This window comes from Neopelma chrysocephalum, unplaced genomic scaffold, assembly GCF_003984885.1.
Source record: "Neopelma chrysocephalum unplaced genomic scaffold, ASM398488v2 Primary Assembly neopelma1_348, whole genome shotgun sequence".
In the NCBI taxonomy this organism is placed as follows: Eukaryota; Metazoa; Chordata; class Aves; order Passeriformes; family Pipridae; genus Neopelma; species Neopelma chrysocephalum.
This window is the reverse complement of record NW_020898012.1, coordinates 228,621-246,706: the sequence shown is the minus strand read 5'-3', so window position 1 is coordinate 246,706 and position 18,086 is coordinate 228,621. Positions and strand designations below refer to the sequence as shown.

Genomic DNA, 18,086 nt, shown 5'->3' with positions numbered 1-18,086 from the left:
TGAGGGGGCGAGGGGGGATTGGGGGTCCCTCCGCTCACCAGGACGGCGGGCAGGGGGAATTTGGCGGTCCCGTCCCTTCTCTCAGCAGGGAGAGCGAGGGGGTCCCGACCCGACCCTCACGGGGCGAGCGGGCAGCCCGTCCTTCCCCTCGCAGGGGTTGGGGGGTCCCGACCCTCCCGTCCCCTCACGGACTGATCGGGGGTTCCCGTCCCTCCCCTCCCCGGTTTTTTTTTTGGGGGTGGATTTCGTCCCTCCCCTCACCGGGGGAGTTTAGAGGTCCCTCCCCGGGTTTTGGGGGGGGTCCCGACCTTCCCCTCATCGGGCTTTGGGGAGGTGTCTCGTCGTTCCGCTCCCCGGGGTGTGGGGCGGGGGGGGTTCCGTCCCTCCCCGGGCGGTTCTGGGGGTGTCTGGGAGCCCGGGGGCGGTTTGGGGGGGTCGGGCGGGGCCGGTGGGTCCCGCCCCGCCGCTCCGTTCCGGGCGGTTTTAACGGCCCTTCCTCCCTGCCCCGGAGCCCGCGGCACCCCAGGACTCGGCCTGGTGAGTACGGCGGGGCTTGCTCGTCCTTAGCGGGGCTTTCCTGAAGCCCCCCAGGGCTCCGCGGCCCCCTCGCTCGGGTCATCGCCGCGAATTACGCGTAAAAATCGGCACCGAGTTAATTTTAAAAGTCGATCTAGCCAGTCGTTTTTAGGGTGTAAATGCCTAGTTTTAGGGTGTAAATCGCTGTTTTCAGGGTTTGGTGGCAGGGAGCTGCGGGTTGGGCAGGCCCACGGTTTCCTTGGTTAATTTGTGACAGCATCGTCCTCTCCCAGTGAGACCCACTTGTGTTCCTGGAGTGATGGAATTATTGAATCTTGGAATGGTTTGGGTCGGAGGGGGCTTTAAAGCCCATCCAGTTCCGCCGCCGTGGGCAGGGACACCTTCCACTAGATCTGGTTGCTCCAAGCTGGCCTTGGACACTTCCAGGGATGGAGCAGCCACAGCTTCTCTGGGCGAACTACAGAGAAACGGAATTTAAAAATACAATTTTGAAGAAGGCTGCGGGGTAACATCACTGCAGTGATCCCAAAGCTAAAACAATAACAACTTTAATAATGTGTTTAAGTCCTGTATTTCTTTAGAAAGATAAAGACAAAAGTGGACTAAGGCGGGTGACTCCTTTATTCCCTTCTTTCCTCAGAGGACGCTGGAATTGCCCTTTTTCAGCCATGGCCGACCCAGAGTTTGTTCTGTGCAAGTGGAAGAGGCGTTTGTGGCCAGCCAAGGTAACGAGGAAGTGTTTGTGGAGATCACTTGGGACGGGATGAAATGGAGCAGAAAAGGAGTGAAAGCTCCCAGTGGACATGTTTGTACTTGCCCAGGTTTACACTGGGAAGTGCCCAAGGCCAGACTGGATGGGGCTTGGAGCAATCTGGGATAGTGGAAGGTGTCCCTGCCCATGGCAGGGGGTGGCACTGGATGGTCTTGAAGGTCCCTTCCAGTCAAAACCATTCCATGATTCCATGATTCCATGATCCTGAGGCTGCAGCCAGCTGCCATGGACTATCAGGCTGTTCCTATAAAAATGTTTTGATGTCAGATCTGTCAGATAAGGATTTTAAATAAGTATTTTTGTGTAGGTTTTGTGCAAACCTGGAGTTGCTGGGAGCACTCATGTCAGCACCACGACGAAGATGGGATTTAAGGCTGAAATACTGGGCTTGGAGAAGCAGTTGAGTATCCTTGTTCCTGCCACATGTTTGCATTCTAAGATGTTAAAAAAAGAGGGGAAAAAAGGAATCCCTTCACCTGAGGATTCCTGTGAGGTGGAATCGTGGATTTACAGAAGGTTTAGGTGTTTAACCCTAACAAGGACAGGTCTGGGGGGATGAGTCTGTTGGGTTTATTGGTGGGTGAGAGCAGAGTTGTTCTGTTGGAGGTGTTCTCTGTGCTGGTTCCAGTGAGCTCTCTTGTGTTTCAGGGTCAGTGTGAGCTCTGCAAACGCTGTTCCACTGACAGAGGAGCGGATCAAGGCCATTGCCTCCAGCCTGGGTGAGCAGGGGCCAAAATGTGCTGCTTTGCCTCTATTCCGAGTGTAAAACAAGACACAGAAACTCAGCTTGGGGGATAATAGCTCTGTATTTCACTTAGGTAGTTTAGAGGAGCTTTTTTTCACGTTTCTTTCCTCCTTTTCCATCCATAAAATTGGAAAATAGGTTAAACATGATCATTTTCCTCTTCCCTGTGGTAGTTTTTTGGTGGGAATGATGAAGAAATGTGCATTTCCCTCAAAACGAGGCACTGGAGGCTTGGTCTTTGTGTGTCTCTGTCCTTTGCCTTAAGAATCATGGATGATTCCAGTGTTAGAAATTGCACCTTAAAGAAAAGGAACTCTACATGTCGATTTTATATTATTAAAGAAATAATATGTTTTATATCTACAATAATAAAGGTCATTGCATTTATTGAATATTCTTCTTCATCAGAGCAAAAGAGCAACGTGAGTGAGGCTGTGGAGGAGCTGCAATATCGCTGTTCCCTTAAAATTGCCCTGGATATCCTCACCCAAACTGACTCAGGCAGACAAGTACCCCCTGCAGAAGGGCCCAATCCTGAGTTATCCCGGGACAGCAGTGTGGGATCTCCCCCAGCCACCCCCTCACGCAGCAATTATTGGCGCTCTCGTTCTACAAAGTTGCAGCCTGAGGCTGCCAAGAGTAAAAGGAACTGTAACCTGAGGAATGCTACAAGAACTCGGATCCTGGGAGGCTCCGTCCCTTCAGGGGAGGGTGGCAAAGCCCGTGGAGCTGGAACAAGCCCTGCCAAAGCACGTGGAGCTGGAATAAACCCTTCCAGGTGTGGTCCCAGTGATGCACCAGCCCCTGCCCGTCACAACTGCAAAGTACCACAACCAAAATCATCACCGAGACAGAGGAAAATCCAACCCAAAGCAGGGAGTAAAGTCTCCCTTAAGACAAAGGAGGGGAAAAGTCAGCAAGGAAGGAAAAGAGCATGTAGGGATGATTCCCCCCAGGATCAAGCACAGCTGCCCCCTGAGGAGGGGTCTCTGCCTGTACCCTCTAAATCTGGCACCGTGGAACCTGGAAGGACTGGAACCCAACTTGGAAGGATATTCCTGGATTCCTCTGGTGAAAGAGCCTCGGATGAGTTGGAGAAAAGCATCAGCAGTGAGAGTGAGAGCCTGGCAAAGCAGCTGGATGGAAGGAGAAAGGCAGAGGGTGGAAAACAGCTGGATGGGGCAGGTGTGGCCTCAGGCAGAGAGAGGAAATGCAGGAGCCACTCTGGATCCTCACCTGGGCCTTCTGGTGCCTTCCCTCAGCCTCAAGAGCAGGAAAACAAGGATCCCTCACCCCTGGCTGGGAATAAAGCAAAGCAGATGCAGCTGCCTGACTCTGAGGAAGATGAAGGTGGGCAAATCCCTTGGGGAAGGGAAACCTTTGTCCTATGTGGGTGTTGAGCACTGTAACTCATCTTGGAATCTTGCTTTGCTTTTGGGAATGTGGGTCTTGAATTGCTGATTTAATTCTTTTTAGTTCAAGTTTTGGAGAAGCAAAAACGCTGATGCCTTTGGTGATGGGGTGACAGTTGGGTTATCTGGAATTACTTAGGGTTTTCCATGGAAAGCTGTGTTCAGCCATAATTGCTGCCCTTTGAGTTCACACTTATTTTCCCTGCTGCTCTAATTAGTTGAGATTAAATGATGGTTTTAAAGGAGCAGTGAGCAGGTTGGTGCAGAGGCCCAAAATCAGTCTTATTGCTTCCCTTTTTCCTCTTTTATCCACATCATCAGGCTTTTCCCTGATTTAAGAGTGTGCAGGGGTGACAGACCTTTGTGTCATAGTGATTTGTGGTGCTCTGGGTCTCTCACACAGGTGGGACAGACCCTGTGTCCCCTGGGGGTCACACCCAGGTGTGTCTCACCTGCTCTGGAGCTGATCCTGTTCCAATCCCTCCCCACACTTACAGCCCCTGGTTCTTGCTGCTCTTGGCAGGGCTGGATCCCTCTGGGGTGTCTTCAAGGGCAGTTTCCTCGGAGAGTTTCCCTCCACTCTCACCTCTGGGAGATGAAGAGGAGGAGGATTTTCCCTGTGTTCTGTCCTGTCAAGGTGAGACATCAGCACCCCTGGGGGAGGTTCCTCACCCAGGGTGGGCTCTGTGGGCCCTGGGGGTGAGACCCAACCTGCCCGGGAGGGAATCCAGCTGTGTCCAAGCTTGGAATAAAGTGCACTTCCTGGATACCTCAGCCTTCTAGATGCAGCATGGAATGTAAATCCCTGTGAAACTGGGCGAGGGCCTGTGACTGAAATTCCTGAGTTTCTGTCCAGAAGCCCCTGTGCTGCATTTTGGGGGGGATGATGCTGCCCTGTCACCTCAGATGAAACCTGTAAAAGCACTGAAGAGAAACTTCTGGAGTTTCTCCTGGAGATGGACAAGAGAGGGTGAGATCTGTGTTGTCCCACTGATTTTTGAAGGCAGTTTCCTTTCTTTCCCACCTTAGTGCCCCAGTCCATCGAGGAGGGGATGCTGGTGTGGTGCAAGCTCCGGCGGTATCCCTACTGGCCAGCAGTGGTAAGAGCAGCTCCTGCCTGCTGATATCCTGTTATCTCCCCGAAAAGGAGCAGTTTGCCAGTTCTGGAGTGACTTTTGCCCTTCCTCACTCACGTAGAGCTGGAAATTAGTTAAAGATCTTCCAGTAGAAAAGTTCCAAAGCTCACAGAAGTGAAATTACATCTGACAAAACCACATAAAAAGTAAGTGTGGTTAATTCACACCTGTTTATACCAGAGCAGAGGATTATCCTGTGCCATGGAATAGGACCTTCTTCACAGCTGTCAAGAAAGGGGATGGTCCTTGTGCAGTGAAAATGCTCCTTTGGGGTAACTGGTTACTCCTTCCAGTTCAATTTTTCGTATTTGTGTGGTAAAGGAAGTTACACAAATAAGAAAAAATGAAGTGTGGGGTGTCAGATATCCATGGAAAATGTCTGCTTTGTCAGGGTTTGGGATTTTAGGAGCCTAAATGAGGCTGTTTTCTGTCCCCAGGTGAAGACAGTGAAGCGGAAGCACCGGAGGGCCTGTGTGCTCTTCATAGATGGGACCACAAACGAGAAGAAAAAGGGGTAAAGTGGACTTCAGTCACATCCTGAACTTCCAGTTTCTGTTACTGTGTGTTCTCTGCCCATTTCCTGGTGCAGGCTGAGGACAATCCCTTCAGGTTGATCGGGGAGGAGGGGCTGGGTCAGGGGAGGGTTGCAGGTTGAGGCAGGTCCATGTCCAAGGGCGGGGCTGAGGAATTAAGAACAGAACAAAAAAAGAGGCCCCGGGACACAGCCAGTGTTTTACTTGTGCTGCCCAAACTTCCTGGAAACACAACCTGCCTTTAGCTTTGTTCTAAACCAGGTATTTGGTTGAAAGATTCCATAGTTTTCACTTAGTCTGAAAACCAAAACTGGTAAAACCTGCACTCCTGGGAAATAAAATAAATAGGGAAATGAGGCAGTTGAGTTGCACCTCTAAAACTGTGTTTCTTTAAGTTTTTCGGTGTCTCTGAAGACCCTGAAGCACTTTGACTGTGAAGAGAAGCAGGAGCTCATTGTGAGTATCCCAGAAACGTGGAACTGCAGGTGTTGGGAGAATCCAGTGGGAATAACGGGGTACAGGTGACCAGGGGAGGAGTGTGGTGGGGCTTGGCACCCCCCAAAGCTGCTCTCATCCCTGGGACAGCCATGGCAGGAGTGGATTCATGATTATTAACCATTTCTGTGACCTGGTTGGTGTCTGAGAGTGGAACTCCTGCAAAGCTGCTCCTTTTGGGGCTGAACTGGCTCCTGTTTTGCAGGAACGGGCCAAGGAGAACTATCCCCAGGAGATCGAGTGGTGCCTCCAGCTCATCCGGGACTACTGGGTCCGAGTGGGTAAGGAGAGCTCAGCTGATCACAGCCATGGGATCCCAGACTGGAATGGGTGGGAAGGACCTCAAAGCCCATCCAGTCCCACCCCCTGCCATGGGCAGGGACACCTTCCACCAGCCCAGGGACACCTTCCACCAGCCCAGGTTGCTCCAAACCCTGTCCAACCTGGCCTGGGACACTTCCAGGGGTGGGGCAGCCACAGCTTCCCTGGGCAACCATCCCAATATCCATCAGGAAAAGGTAACCCCAAAGTGCCAGCTTTGATTCCTGGGCTGAATGGAAGTGCTAAATCTGTTTTGTGTTTTCAGGTTGTCATTCCTTCACCGGCTCCTTCCTGGAGTATCTCGCCGCCGACATCAGTGAGTGGATTCATCACTTTTTTTTCATTTTTCTCAGTTGGGTAAATTTAACTCCAGCATTTACACACGAGTGACTTTGGCACCAGACCCAGAGAGGGGCTGCCCTTAAACTCACAACATGCCATTATTTGCAATTAAGGTTTTAATGAAGTTTTTAATTAAGTTAAATAAATATGGATGGTTCAAGGCAATCAGAATAGTTGGAATTATAACTGGTTCCTTCACATTGTCGAGTTCACGTCAGAGGCAACTCCCTAATCTCTTTTTTTTTTTTAAGGCAAATGAAGATTTTAGTGGTGGTTTTTAACCTCTTTGGTAAGGAAGGAAGAAAAAATTCTCTCTTACCAATGAAGTTCTTTATTTTCTATTTATATATGTAATTATGGATGTCAGAGCCCTTTGTATATTTAAATAGAAATGCTTGTGACCTTTGTTTCAGGCTACCCAGTGAGGAAACAGGGACACCAGAGTGAGGTGGAAATGACCTTCCCCAACACGGCAGAGGAGGACCTTGGAGAGTCTTCTTTGGAAAATTCCCCCCAGAAGCCCCTGAGGAGGCTCCTTCCAGACAGGAGCAGAGCAGCCAGGGACAGGGAGAACAAAAAACTCGTGGAATTCATAGTGAAAACAAAAGGGGCAGAAGAACATCTCCTGGGGATCTTGAAAAGCGGGAAAAAATCCCGCTGGCTGAAGAAATTCCTCAATTCCTACTGGTACGTGACCCGTGTGGAGACATACCTGGAGGATGAGGAGCAGCTGGAGCTGGTGTTTGATTACCTGAAGGAGGTTTACAGGGAGATGGACACAACAAACCTGCGCCAGATCCTGGGGGACGGCATCAAATTCATCTCGGACGTGCTGCTGCCTGAGGTGAGGGAACAGGGAGCTGGGACAGGGATGGGAAGGTGATGAATAATTCCTGTTATTTGTGAGCTTGGTGTGCTGTGACTCGTGTGGAATGACTTGGGGAGAGTTCCTAGAGCTGAGCTGAGCGGGAACACTCCCACCTGCCCACAGCCTGAGTCACTTCAGTGCTGACTTTTAAGCAAGAAAGGAGATGCTTTGAGTAGCTGGTTGCTTTTAAAGGCAGAATGATGGTTTTCTGGTGTATTTTAATTACTTCTGAAATGGTTCAAAGCTTTGTTTTGGGGTTTTTATTTTAATTTGGCAAGTTCTCAGGGTTCTTTTGGTCCTTTGTGCGTGTGAGTGGGGGGAAGGTGGTGGGTTTGTTGGTTTTGTGGTGGTTTCAGATATTTTTCTGTTCGTCGCAGGAATTTTCCCAGGAGAACGTTAACTTGTGTAGAAGCAAAATTACTGTGAAGAATATCTTAGTCTGGGGATAAAAATACTCCCCTGGGAATGATACAGGACTAGTTTGTATCATTTATTAAGGAATTTCAGGCACACAATGAGCAGTTTCATCCAAGTTTTCCAAGTGATCGAGGAACCCTTTTCTCAGAACGTGCTCACCCGAGGCAGCTTCAAATCCCTGGTTGTGATTTTTGTTTTGTTTAATGATTCTAAATGAATTAAATGCTTTTCTAGGCCATTATCTACGCCATTGCTGCCGTGTATGACATCGACTACAAGAAGGCAGAAGAGAAGTACATTAAAGGACCACCTGTGACTAAAAGGTATTTTTATTTTCAGTATTCCCTGAGGTTTTTTACCAGTTTAATGCTTGTACAGGAAGATGTTGAATGTAAGGACAGGAGAGCTCCATGTCCTCCCTCCTCTGGGGATCAGAAACAAAGGATTAGACATGGAAAACGTTCTGGCTGAGCTACTCCAAACCTGCAGACTTTAAATTGTCCAGATCATCCAAAGATGTCCAGGCCTGCCTAAAAGCTTCCACATTTTTTCTTTCAGGGAGAGAGAATTATTTGACGAACAGATCCGGGCCTGGAAGAAGCTCAAGTCGACCCTGGAGCCTGAGGAGAGCTGAGGGTTGGTGGCCCCAGGGGTACAAAACAGCCAGTGGTGATTTGTATAAACGTGCAATTCTTTCCGAACTCCCCGTGTGTGCCCCCCCAAAAGCTGCTCTGGTCTCAACCCTCCTGCTTCCCATGGCCCCCCCGTGCTGCCAACGCCGCGCTCCGATCCCTCCGTGCCCGCTCCAGGGGCTGCAGAGCTCCTGCCCCGACCCCCAGTGGGTTGTTTTAGCCAAACATCTGCCCCAGGCAGGGCTGTCCTGGGCGAGCAGGGCCCGGTCCCTGCTGCAGCCAGTGGTGCCTGGCGGGGCTTCCCGCTGGGAAACGCTCCCGGCGGCCTCACTCCTCCTGCTTCCCGTGTCTCCAAGTGTGGGAAATAAAGTTGGTGCCCAGTGCTGCAACCTGAGTCCCGAGGCTTTGGGTTTGTGTGGTTGGGACAACTGAAGTTCCCTGGGGAAGGAATCCAGGTTTGCTTGAACAAAACCATTCCCTTTTCCTTTAGCATTCCTTTGGCATTCTGTTGGAATGCTGGTTTTTTGGCTCTTTTGAGGCTCAGAATTTAGGGACGCTTTTAATTGGCTTTTTCTCATTTAAATTCTCAAATTGATCCTGCCCAGCTTCGCTGGAGCTGTGGCACATGGAATCAGTGTCACCAAGAACTAATTAATGATAAACAATGATAAATGATAGATAAAACCCCCTGATTATGGTTTCTTCATGATAATGAAATGGGATCTCTGTGCTTGTCCAATAAAACCCAAGATGATTTGAAATGAAGAAGTTTAAATTGGGATCCAGATGTCTATTCTGGCTCCAGTAATTATCTGAATGTATTTTAATTACACTTTTAATTGCTCTGTGCTCTCTAACGAGTTTCACCGTGGAATCCTCATTCCCCTTATCTCAAATACCTCAATTACAGGAATAGAACAGGAAGGGAGGGTTTTATTAAAACTTGTGAGGAGGGATAATGAGTTTTAGGGGATGGGATAAAAACATTAATGAGGGGTTTGTGGAGTTGACTCGGAGCTGTGAGTGGCACTTCCCCTTTGGAAGTGAGAGGTTGGGATTTCCTGCCCTTGATCCAGGTGCTGCTCCAGGTGCTCTGAGGCGATTCCTTTACATCAACCCCGTGTTCCCTTCTCCATGAAAATCCCTCCAGCACTGTGAAAATCCTTCTCCACACCAGTGCACGGAAGCAGAACTCCCACTTCTCCCTGCCTTCACCCCAGTCATGGAATCCTGGAATGGTTTGGGTTGGAAGGACCTTAAAACCCACCCACTCCCACCCCTGCCATGGGCAGGGACACCTTCCACCAGCCCCATCCAACCTGGCCTTGGACACTCCCAGGGATAATCTTGATTTATCATGCTGCTGGTTTGATTTCACAATTTAATCTGTGGTGGTTGGTGCTCAGGGAGATGCTTCCACCCCATTTTACATCAGGTGAATGTTATTTTTACATATCAGATAAGCCTGTGATATTGTGTGTTGGTGTCTTGGTTCCTTGCTATTAATCACAGGGCTGAGAGCAGGAAAATGAACTTGCAGGTTTCTGTTCTTGTTCTCTATTTAAAGCAGGCTCAGTCTGCTCGTTAGTGACTGTCCAGTGTTAATTAATGCACATTCCCTCACCTCAGCTGCCTCCTCAACACTCAGGTCATTAACTTACTTATTATTAATTTATTTAATAAAGTTATTTATTATTAGTGCAGTATCACATCCCACAGTGTCACCCATCCCTGTCCGGGTGAATGTATTGCCAGGAATGTTAAAACAACCCGGAGCAGCGTTTTTGGGGTGAAAACACCCCTTTCTGCAGGGCGAGCCCGGCAGGAAAAGAAGCTCCTGCCGAAACCCGGGATCGAACCAGGGACCTTTAGATCTTCAGTCTAACGCTCTCCCAGCTGAGCTATTTCGGCTGCACGGCCCCGCTCCGCCCCCTCGGCCGTCAGCGCCGGGGCCGCGGGGGGACACGGGGCGGGGATGCGGAACATGGATACGGGATACGGGACATGGATACAGGACACGGGTCATGGATATGGGACATGGGACATGGATACGGGGCACGGGACATGAATATGGGACACGAGGGGATATGACAGGGATATGGGACACGGAATATGGATACAGGACACGGGACTTGGATACAGGACACGGGACATGGATACGAGACACGGGACATGAACACGGGACACGAGGGGACGTGACAGGGATATGGGACACGGGGCATGGGTACGGGACAGGGGAGACACGGCACATGGATAGGGGACACGAGAGGACACTCGGGGACACGTGGGACAGGGATACGGGACACGGGGGCACACGGGGACACGGACAAGGGACACGGAGGGACACACGGACACGGGACACGCGGGACAGGGCGGGGGCAGCGCGGTCTCTGTGGCGCAATCGGTTAGCGCGTTCGGCTGTTAACCGAAAGGTTGGTGGTTCGAGCCCACCCAGGGACGGCCGCCCTGTCCTTTTCCTGCCGCGATCCCGCCATCCCGGGGCCGCCCCGGCCCCGCCCGGTGCCGTTTTTACCGCGGGGCCGGCGGGGGGCCCCCGGAACGGTCGGGCCCGCGGTGCGCGTTCCCCGCCGGAGCGCTGAGGCGGCGCGCGCCGGGCCCCTTTTGGGGGCGCACCGCGCGCAGAGGTTGCGTGAAGGGCTGCGGGAAATGGCGGCGGCGGCGGCGCTGAGCCGTGAGCGGGGACGGGGCCACACGGGGCGGGAGCGGGACGGGAACAGGGACCGGGATCCGCCCTCCGCGCAGGGACTGAGCCCAGACGGACCCCTGAGGGGGCTCCGCCGCAGCCCCCCGGCCCGGCTGAGCTCTCCCGTCCTCTCTTGCAGGTCTGCGGCTGCCCGGGCACGGCGCGCTGGGCTGGCGGTGAGCACCGGGAACGGCGGGGAGGGAGCCCGGGGCCGGGGGGTGCGGGGGGTCCGGGAGGTGGGAGCCCAGCCCTTGATGGAGTCCCCAACCCGTAGTTGAGCGGCTCCCCCGTGCCGGAGAGCCCCGGGCTGGGGGGTCAGCGGGGGTCTCCTCCTCGGCTGCCCCGTGCCCGGGGCTGTTCTGTGTCACCCCGTGTCACCCCCCGGGTGTTTCTGCCCCCCAGGCCCGGCGCTGTGGCTCCTGTTCAGGCTCAGCTGCTCCACCAGACGCCGGCGGCCGATCGTGCAGACAGGTAAGGCAGCTCCTCCCCGGCGGGGTCGGTCTGTCCCTGTCTCTGCCAGGCGTCCCCTCAGTCCCCCGCTGGCATCCAGGGGGAGCTGGAGCTGGGGGAGCCCTGGGGACCGGCAGCCGAGTGCCCAGTGTGATCTGGGTACGGCAGAGGGGCTGTACCTGAGCACCAGACCCCACCCTGGGGGAGACCCCTCTGCCCCAAACCCGGCCCCAGAGAGTGTGGGATTGTCCATCCTTGTTGTCCAGCATACCACGGATTGCTCAGGGAATCACAGCTCCCCGGGGTGACGCTGATTGTGCAGGGAGGTGATCAGGAGCTCACACCTGTGTGTTCCCTGCAGCGCTGTGCAGGTCCAGAAGAGCTCTGCTGTGGTCCAGAAGAAGTCCTTTGTCCCCAGCAGCCGGGGCGAGTACATTGTCACCAAGCTCGATGACCTGGTCAACTGGGCCCGGCGGGTGAGTCCCAGGACTCCTGGGATCCAGGGAAACACTGGAGTCCCCTCCTGCTCGGGATAAAAATAGGCTCAGAGCTCCCATGGCAGAGTTACACGGGCAGAGGGTGACATTTGGGTCCAGTGACAGAGCGGAACAGAGGCTGGAGGGGCAGGGGGTGTGGAACCAGGGGGGAACATGGAGCAGTGGGGGGTGTGGAGCAGGGAGGGGGGCTGGAACTGCCCTGTGGTCACCTGAAAAAGGCACTTTATGGAGTTTATCCAGACCCTGCCTCGAGCAGCTGCTCTGCCTGGGGGGGAAGGTGACACGGGTGACGCTGCCCCGGATCCACTGTGCTCTGCCTTAGCTGGGCTGGCCCTTCTCTGGCCACCACTGCCTGTGTGGGGCTCGGGGCTGTCCCTGGGGGGCTCTGACCTGTCCAGGGGGGCTCTGAGGTGGTTTGGGCAGCGTGGGAGGTGCAGAGGAGCAGCTCAGGCTCCATCCACAGCTCTCCCTGTGTCCGTTGCCCCAGGGCCGTGGGTTTTGCTCTCCCACACTTTGAACTTCTCCTGTTCCATTTCCCTTCTGTCTGACGGACTCTGTGAAGTCAGACAATGCCCAGGCACCCCCAAAATGCCAGGTAGTGGAAGGATTGGACGAAAATTTATTTCCAAAGTGGAGAACACAGGACTTAAAGAACACTAACCATTTCAAACACCGGGCCTGGGGAAAGAGCCACCCCCTGTTCCCCTCAGGGCTTTCACCATCCCTGGCCCCCCCTCTGTGGGGGCCCTCACACGTGTCTGCAAGGACTTGCCTTTTTCTCCTACCAGGGAGAGTTCCCCTGGAACGCAGGAGGGGGAAACACCTAAAACTGTCTCTGGGAAAGATTCCTCTTCCAGGCGGGAAAACCCTCCTGCGCCAAACGAGCCCTGGTGTCCCCTCAGGGAATCCCCTGGAGGGCTCTTCACCCTCACAGACCCTTCCCCCACGAGTCACCTGCCCCTGTCCCCGTGTCCCCGCAGAGCTCCCTGTGGCCCATGACCTTCGGGCTGGCGTGCTGTGCCGTGGAGATGATGCACATGGCAGCCCCCCGCTACGACATGGATCGCTTCGGGGTCGTGTTCCGCGCCAGCCCCCGCCAGGCCGACGTCATGATCGTGGCAGGGACCCTCACCAACAAAATGGCCCCGGCCCTGCGCAAGGTACCGGCACTGGGGGGGCTTTGGGGTCGGCGGGGGGAGCTGGGGGTGATCCCAAATATTATCCCTGTTCCGCAGGTCTACGACCAGATGCCAGAGCCTCGCTACGTGGTGTCCATGGGGAGGTGGGTGTCAGTACCCCCTGTGAGGGGAGTCTGTGTGTGCAGGGAGAGGGAGGGAGGGGGATTCTTTGCTCACTGGTTACTCCAAGCCCTTGAGTTCTCTAAAGAGGCCCCGCAGAGCAGAACAGTAAAGCTGCCTCTGACTGGGAATGACGTGTGTGAGTCACTGGGAGCTGCACAGTCCCCCCAGGGGCAGATCCAGGGGGTTGCAGCTGCCAGAGTCCAGGAGCTTGTGTATGTCCAGAGTCCTGGAATTTGCAATTGGGCTAAAGATGTACCAGCCGGGGCCCCTGAAGGGGCTGAAGGACCACGGTGTCACTGCCCTGTCCCTCCCTGGAGCTCAGCCAGTGCCCACCTGCCAAGGTCACCTTCCCTTGGCCTCCTGTCCCCCTTCTGGGCTGACCAAGGGTGTGACCCTGCCCCTCTCTTGCAGCTGTGCCAATGGTGGAGGGTACTACCACTACTCCTACTCTGTGGTGAGGGGCTGCGACCGCATCGTGCCCGTGGACATCTACGTGCCAGGTAGGGCGGGAGCGAGGGAATTCTGGGCATTCCCACAGAGCTGGGGGGAGGTTTCAGAGGCTTTTCCTGTTTCAAACTGTCCTGGTGAAGCTGCGGCAGCTTCAGGGAGCTCTGCTGAGGTTGCAGCGAGGGCTGAGCTGATGGTGTCGCTGTCAGGGCTGTGGGAGGTGTGAGCTGTGGTTGGGACACACTTTGCCTGGAATCAAAGCATTGCTTTGATAAAGAACCTCTTTTGAAAAACACCAGCAATTTAGTGTCTTTAACCACTTGCCTGTAGGAGCAGCCTGTGCCAGCCACAAAGCCAGGGGGAAGTCACAGCTTTGGGATAAAGCCCAGGGTTGTCACCTCTCCTGCTGGCTCCAGCTCCGAGCAGGTACCAGCCCTGTGACCATCCATCCATCCTTCCTTCCCTTCCTCTCTCTCTCTCTCTCAGGTTGCCCCCCTACAGCTGAAGCTTTGCTCTACGGGATCCTGCAGCTCCAGAGGAAAATCAAGCGGGAGAAGAGGATTCAGATCTGGTACAGGAAATAGCCTTTATTTATGTCCCCACTCTGCCCCCGGGCACCGCTCACGTCACGCACAAATCCGGGTCCTCACGCGCCTTCAATAAAACTCTACCTGGTCAAGGTGCTCTTCTGTCTTTAATAAATCCCTGTGATGGAAAAACCGGACTAAAAAAACTGGACTAAAATGCAGGAGCTGAATTTGGTAACACTCACTGTGTTGGATTGTGTTCTGGACAACCTGTGAGGGAAGGAGAATGATGTCATGTCACGACATAAAGGCCTTGCCAGAAACTGGGATGTGCTTTTTAGTTCTGTTGGCAAGTTTTGAGACCAGCACATGTCCAGGTGATCCCTGAGCTCTTTCCTTACTCACCAGCTACTCCCTGTTGATAGTTCCCACATGGGATCTAGTAGATCCATAATATCTGTGTGCACAGGGGCCAGGCAGTCATTCTGTTTGTGTAACTAAGTAAAATATTAGTGCTTAAAATCACAATCTGACTAATAAAACCGAATGCAGAGCTCCTTAGCAGAGTAGGGATAAAGCAGCCTGTCCTGGCTGCATCCCAGGAGTCTGGGGTAAGGAATGGTGGTGGCAGAGTGACAAACACACTTTGGAAAGACAAATAAATAGCTCGGGAACAGAACAGCAGTTTGGGTATTTCATTCCTTTTAATGGACTTTATCCCTTCTGGGGAGAGAGGGAACATTTATTGAGCTGTGAGGGGGGTGTCAAGGTCAGGACTTGCTGCCGTGGGCTTGGGCCAGAAGTGTTGGGAAACTTCCCTGGGGAGCTGCTCCGGGAGCAGCCAAAATGCCTCAAAACGCCTCAAACTGCTCTGTCTTCCCAGTTTCTCCTGCCTGGTTTGGATTATTTGGCTCGTCTGTGGAAAGGCACCCTGTGGTGTCTCAAAATAATCCAGTTTTTAGAGGAAATGGCTGGTTCTGGAACCCCTTTGGCCAAAGCCCTGGAATTCCAGCTTAATTGAGGGATTTGGAGATGAATCTTCGGTGGAAACCCTGAGAGGACAGAACAGGGTGGGATCTTCTTGGGCAGAGCCCAGAAGACCCCTGTGGGGCAGGGGGCTCCTGGGGCAAGGAGCTTCCAGTCCTTTTGTCTGCTGGGCTTCCATCCCAAGCCTGCAGCCCTGTCTGGATGAATCAGCTTCGCTCTCTCTCATCAGAAGGAGGTCAGAGCTTTCGGTTCCTCTGGTCCCCAGGGTTTGTGTCCAGCTCCCCTCAGTGCTTCAGGATGGTGGGTGTGATCATCCTGGGGTGGGAGTAGTACCGGCACTCCCGGGGGGGCTGCAGCTCCATCACCCTCGTGCTGATGTTCTCCCTCTTGAACCCGGCCTGCACCAGGGGCCCCACCTGGGTCTCCTGCGGGAGAGGAGGGGAGGGAGGAGCAGCCCTGGATTGGGTTGTCCAGGTTGCAGCGGGGGCACGGCAGGACACGGGGACAGCGCTCACCTCAAACATCCTCTCGATGTCGCTGTACCTGCTCTTCAGCAGCTCCCCCCACGAGGTCAGGTTGCAGTAGGTGAGGACCCCCCCGGGCCGCAGCAGGCGGAAGGCGTGACCCTGCCATGGGAATCCGGGGAACTTGGCACCTCTCCAGGCTCCCCCTGCCCCCCGCCCTGAGCTGCTCCCCACACCTTACCTTGATGAAGTTGAACTGGTGCGTGTGCCACGTGTCCTCTGACAGCGGGTACGTGTCGTACAGGATCCCTGCCGGGGGCACCGGGACCGTCTGTCAGCCGGGACAGACCCCCAGGGGCTCCAGTGCCAGGGGGAGGCCCCCCTTGACAGCCTGGCACTGGGTTTTCCTACTGCAGTTTGCCCCCCGTGTCTCTGACCCTGGAAGGCACCGATGTGCTGCTCCCCCGGTTTCTCTCCCAGGTCCCATGGGATGGAGGGGGCTGGGCCCCCACCCCACCCTGGCCAAACTGCTCCCCCCCCCTTCCCCCCAGCACCCCCCTGCCCTGGGCTCCTGCCTTGCTGTGCACCCCTTTCTGCCATGGGGAGCCCACCCAGCCCCTCCCTGTCCCTCTGGGGATGTCTCACCACTGAAGTGCCCGTCCGGCAGCGTCGGCACCACGTCCTCCCACAGCCCTTTCAGGGGCACCACCTGTGGGCAGGGGGACAGAGGGCTGAGGTGAGGGGGGCACAGGCACCCCCCAGCCCTGGCACAGCCCACCCGGGGCTGACCTTGTGTGGCTGTGCCTTGGCCCACTGCTCCAGGCGCCGGAACACGCCCTCGTTGCACTCGATGATCCAGTGCTCCTGGATGTCGAACTCCTGCACCTTGGAGGCGGCGATGGCCATGCCAAAGCCCACCTCGAGCACGCGCCCACCTGGGGACAGGAGGGCAGCTGGGGGGGGCCAGGCATCCCCAGGGACACACAGCCCTGGGTTTGCTCTGCCTTGGACCCCCACCAGCCCCAAATTCTGCCTTGTTCTTTCCCCAGATTGGGCGGTTTTGGTGCAGGTTGGGAGCACCTGTTGCCACTGGCACTGAGCTCAGCCCCGTGTCCCTGTCACCCGCTGCCCCCCTGGCTGATCCCACAGTGACCCTTTGCCCCCACCAAGCCCCCCCAGGTGGTCACGGCGGGAACAAAGAACATCCCACAGCGATGCTGCCAAACCCGCCTCCATTGGCACCTTGGAAACAGCCCCAAAAGTGGCAGGTCCTGGATGGGAGGTGGCTGGACCCCCTCCCCATTCCCCTATCCCCTTTTAGGAATGTGTCCCCCTGACATGAGCAGCGTGACACCATAGCCCTGTGGTGTGTGTGGGGCTCCGTGGCCCGTGGGGTGCCCTGCAGTGGGGTCCCTGGCACAACATCCCCCCACACCAGTTGCTCGTGGGGCAGCTGCACCCCCGGCACGTCCCCGAGCCCAGGGGGTCCCCGTTACCCTTCGAGGCAGCCACGGTGGCCAGAGAGTGCATGTAGGGGGTCTCCCAGCGCTCCATCACCGGCTTGCCCAGGATCTCCAGGTGGGCGTCGGGCTCATCGTAGCCGGCCGTGGCCTCACTCCAGGCTGCCCTGCAGTCCTCACCCTCGGCGAAGATCGGCCCCGCCGCCGCTCCGGAGCTCATGGCTGCGGGAGGAGAGACCAGCTGGACGGGCCGGGGGAGGGAAAGGGCCGCTGGGCTCTTGGCCGGCTTTAAATAGCTGGAAAGTGCTGAGTGTGCACGGCCGGCTGGGGCCCCTCCGGGGAGCGGGAGCCCTTATCGGGATCGGGAGCCCTTATCGGGATCGGGGTGGGCACGGGCTGCCAGGCTGGGGTGGTCACACACCAGGGAGGCACGGGGGGGGGGGGGGGGGGGGGGGGGGGGGTCCCGCACCAGGGGGGGGGGGGGGGGGGCTGGGGAGTGCAGGGGGCGTCCCTGCTCCTGGGGGGCACCGCGCTTGCATGGCTGCGGAGGGGATGACCGGCCCTCCTGTGTGGCCCGGTGGGGAACCCTGCGGGTGGGCAGTAGGACCCCGCGGATGGACGCTGGGACCCCGCTGGTGGGCGCTGCGACCCCGGGGGTGGGCGATGGGACCCCGCGGACGGGCCGTAGGACCCTGCAGACCCCCCGGGCGGGCGGTAGGACCCTGCAGGGGTCGGTCGGACCCCCCGGGTGGGCGATAGGACCCTGCAGGGGTCGGTCGGACCCCCCCGGGTGGGCGGTAGGACCCTGCGGAGGGTGTGACCCCGCGGGGGGGGGGGGGGCGGCGCTAGGACCGCGCGGCCCCGCCCCGCTCCCGGACTGCCCTTCCCGCCCGGCCCCGCGCGCGCGGTCCCGCCCCTCCCTGGGCGCGGCCCCGGAGACCCCGTAGCGAGGGGCGGGTGCGCGCGCAGCGGCGGCGCTGAGGGAGCGCGAGCGCGCGGCGGGGGGGGCCGGGCCGGGCTGGGGGCGGCCGGGGGGGGG

At 56.0% G+C, this 18,086-nt stretch overlaps 3 protein-coding genes and 2 non-coding genes across 6 annotated transcripts; 3 read left to right on the top strand and 2 right to left on the bottom strand.

The window, feature by feature from the left end:
* Positions 1-420: 420 nt before the first annotated feature.
* On the top strand, positions 421-8,276 carry PWWP3A (PWWP domain containing 3A, DNA repair factor). Its single transcript, XM_027705759.1, has 14 exons — positions 421-537; positions 1,178-1,262; positions 1,617-1,708; positions 1,958-2,028; positions 2,463-3,404; positions 3,990-4,103; positions 4,496-4,566; positions 5,040-5,116; positions 5,531-5,591; positions 5,836-5,911; positions 6,217-6,267; positions 6,707-7,137; positions 7,813-7,901; positions 8,137-8,276. Exons 2-14 carry the CDS (start codon positions 1,206-1,208, stop codon positions 8,210-8,212), a joined length of 2,208 nt encoding a protein of 735 aa, XP_027561560.1. The 5' UTR covers positions 421-537; positions 1,178-1,205; the 3' UTR covers positions 8,213-8,276.
* A 1,772-nt stretch (positions 8,277-10,048) lies between these two features.
* On the bottom strand, positions 10,049-10,121 carry TRNAF-GAA. The gene has a single exon. It is a non-coding gene; the product is annotated as a tRNA-Phe (tRNA).
* Positions 10,122-10,596: 475 nt separating this feature from the next.
* On the top strand, positions 10,597-10,670 carry TRNAN-GUU. Its single transcript has one exon. It is a non-coding gene; the product is annotated as a tRNA-Asn (tRNA).
* A 178-nt stretch (positions 10,671-10,848) lies between these two features.
* NDUFS7 (NADH:ubiquinone oxidoreductase core subunit S7) lies at positions 10,849-14,286 on the top strand. Of its 2 annotated transcripts, XM_027705768.1 has the most exons (8): positions 10,849-10,902; positions 11,054-11,090; positions 11,317-11,385; positions 11,726-11,840; positions 12,842-13,021; positions 13,097-13,143; positions 13,574-13,662; positions 14,096-14,286. In XM_027705768.1, the coding sequence occupies exons 1-8, from the start codon at positions 10,878-10,880 to the stop codon at positions 14,191-14,193; spliced, it is 660 nt and encodes a 219-aa protein (XP_027561569.1). In that variant the 5' UTR covers positions 10,849-10,877; the 3' UTR covers positions 14,194-14,286. The 2 variants fall into 2 exon arrangements, with proteins under 2 accessions (XP_027561569.1, XP_027561570.1); XM_027705769.1 differs by lacking the exon at positions 13,097-13,143 and having other exon boundaries at positions 10,863-10,902.
* Positions 14,287-14,821: 535 nt separating this feature from the next.
* GAMT (guanidinoacetate N-methyltransferase) lies at positions 14,822-17,332 on the bottom strand. The gene is made up of 6 exons (XM_027705767.1): positions 17,084-17,332; positions 16,377-16,522; positions 16,233-16,296; positions 15,829-15,896; positions 15,639-15,749; positions 14,822-15,548 (listed from the first exon to the last, which is right to left on the bottom strand). Exons 1-6 carry the CDS (start codon positions 17,265-17,267, stop codon positions 15,408-15,410), a joined length of 714 nt encoding a protein of 237 aa, XP_027561568.1. The 5' UTR covers positions 17,268-17,332; the 3' UTR covers positions 14,822-15,407.
* Positions 17,333-18,086: the final 754 nt, after the last annotated feature.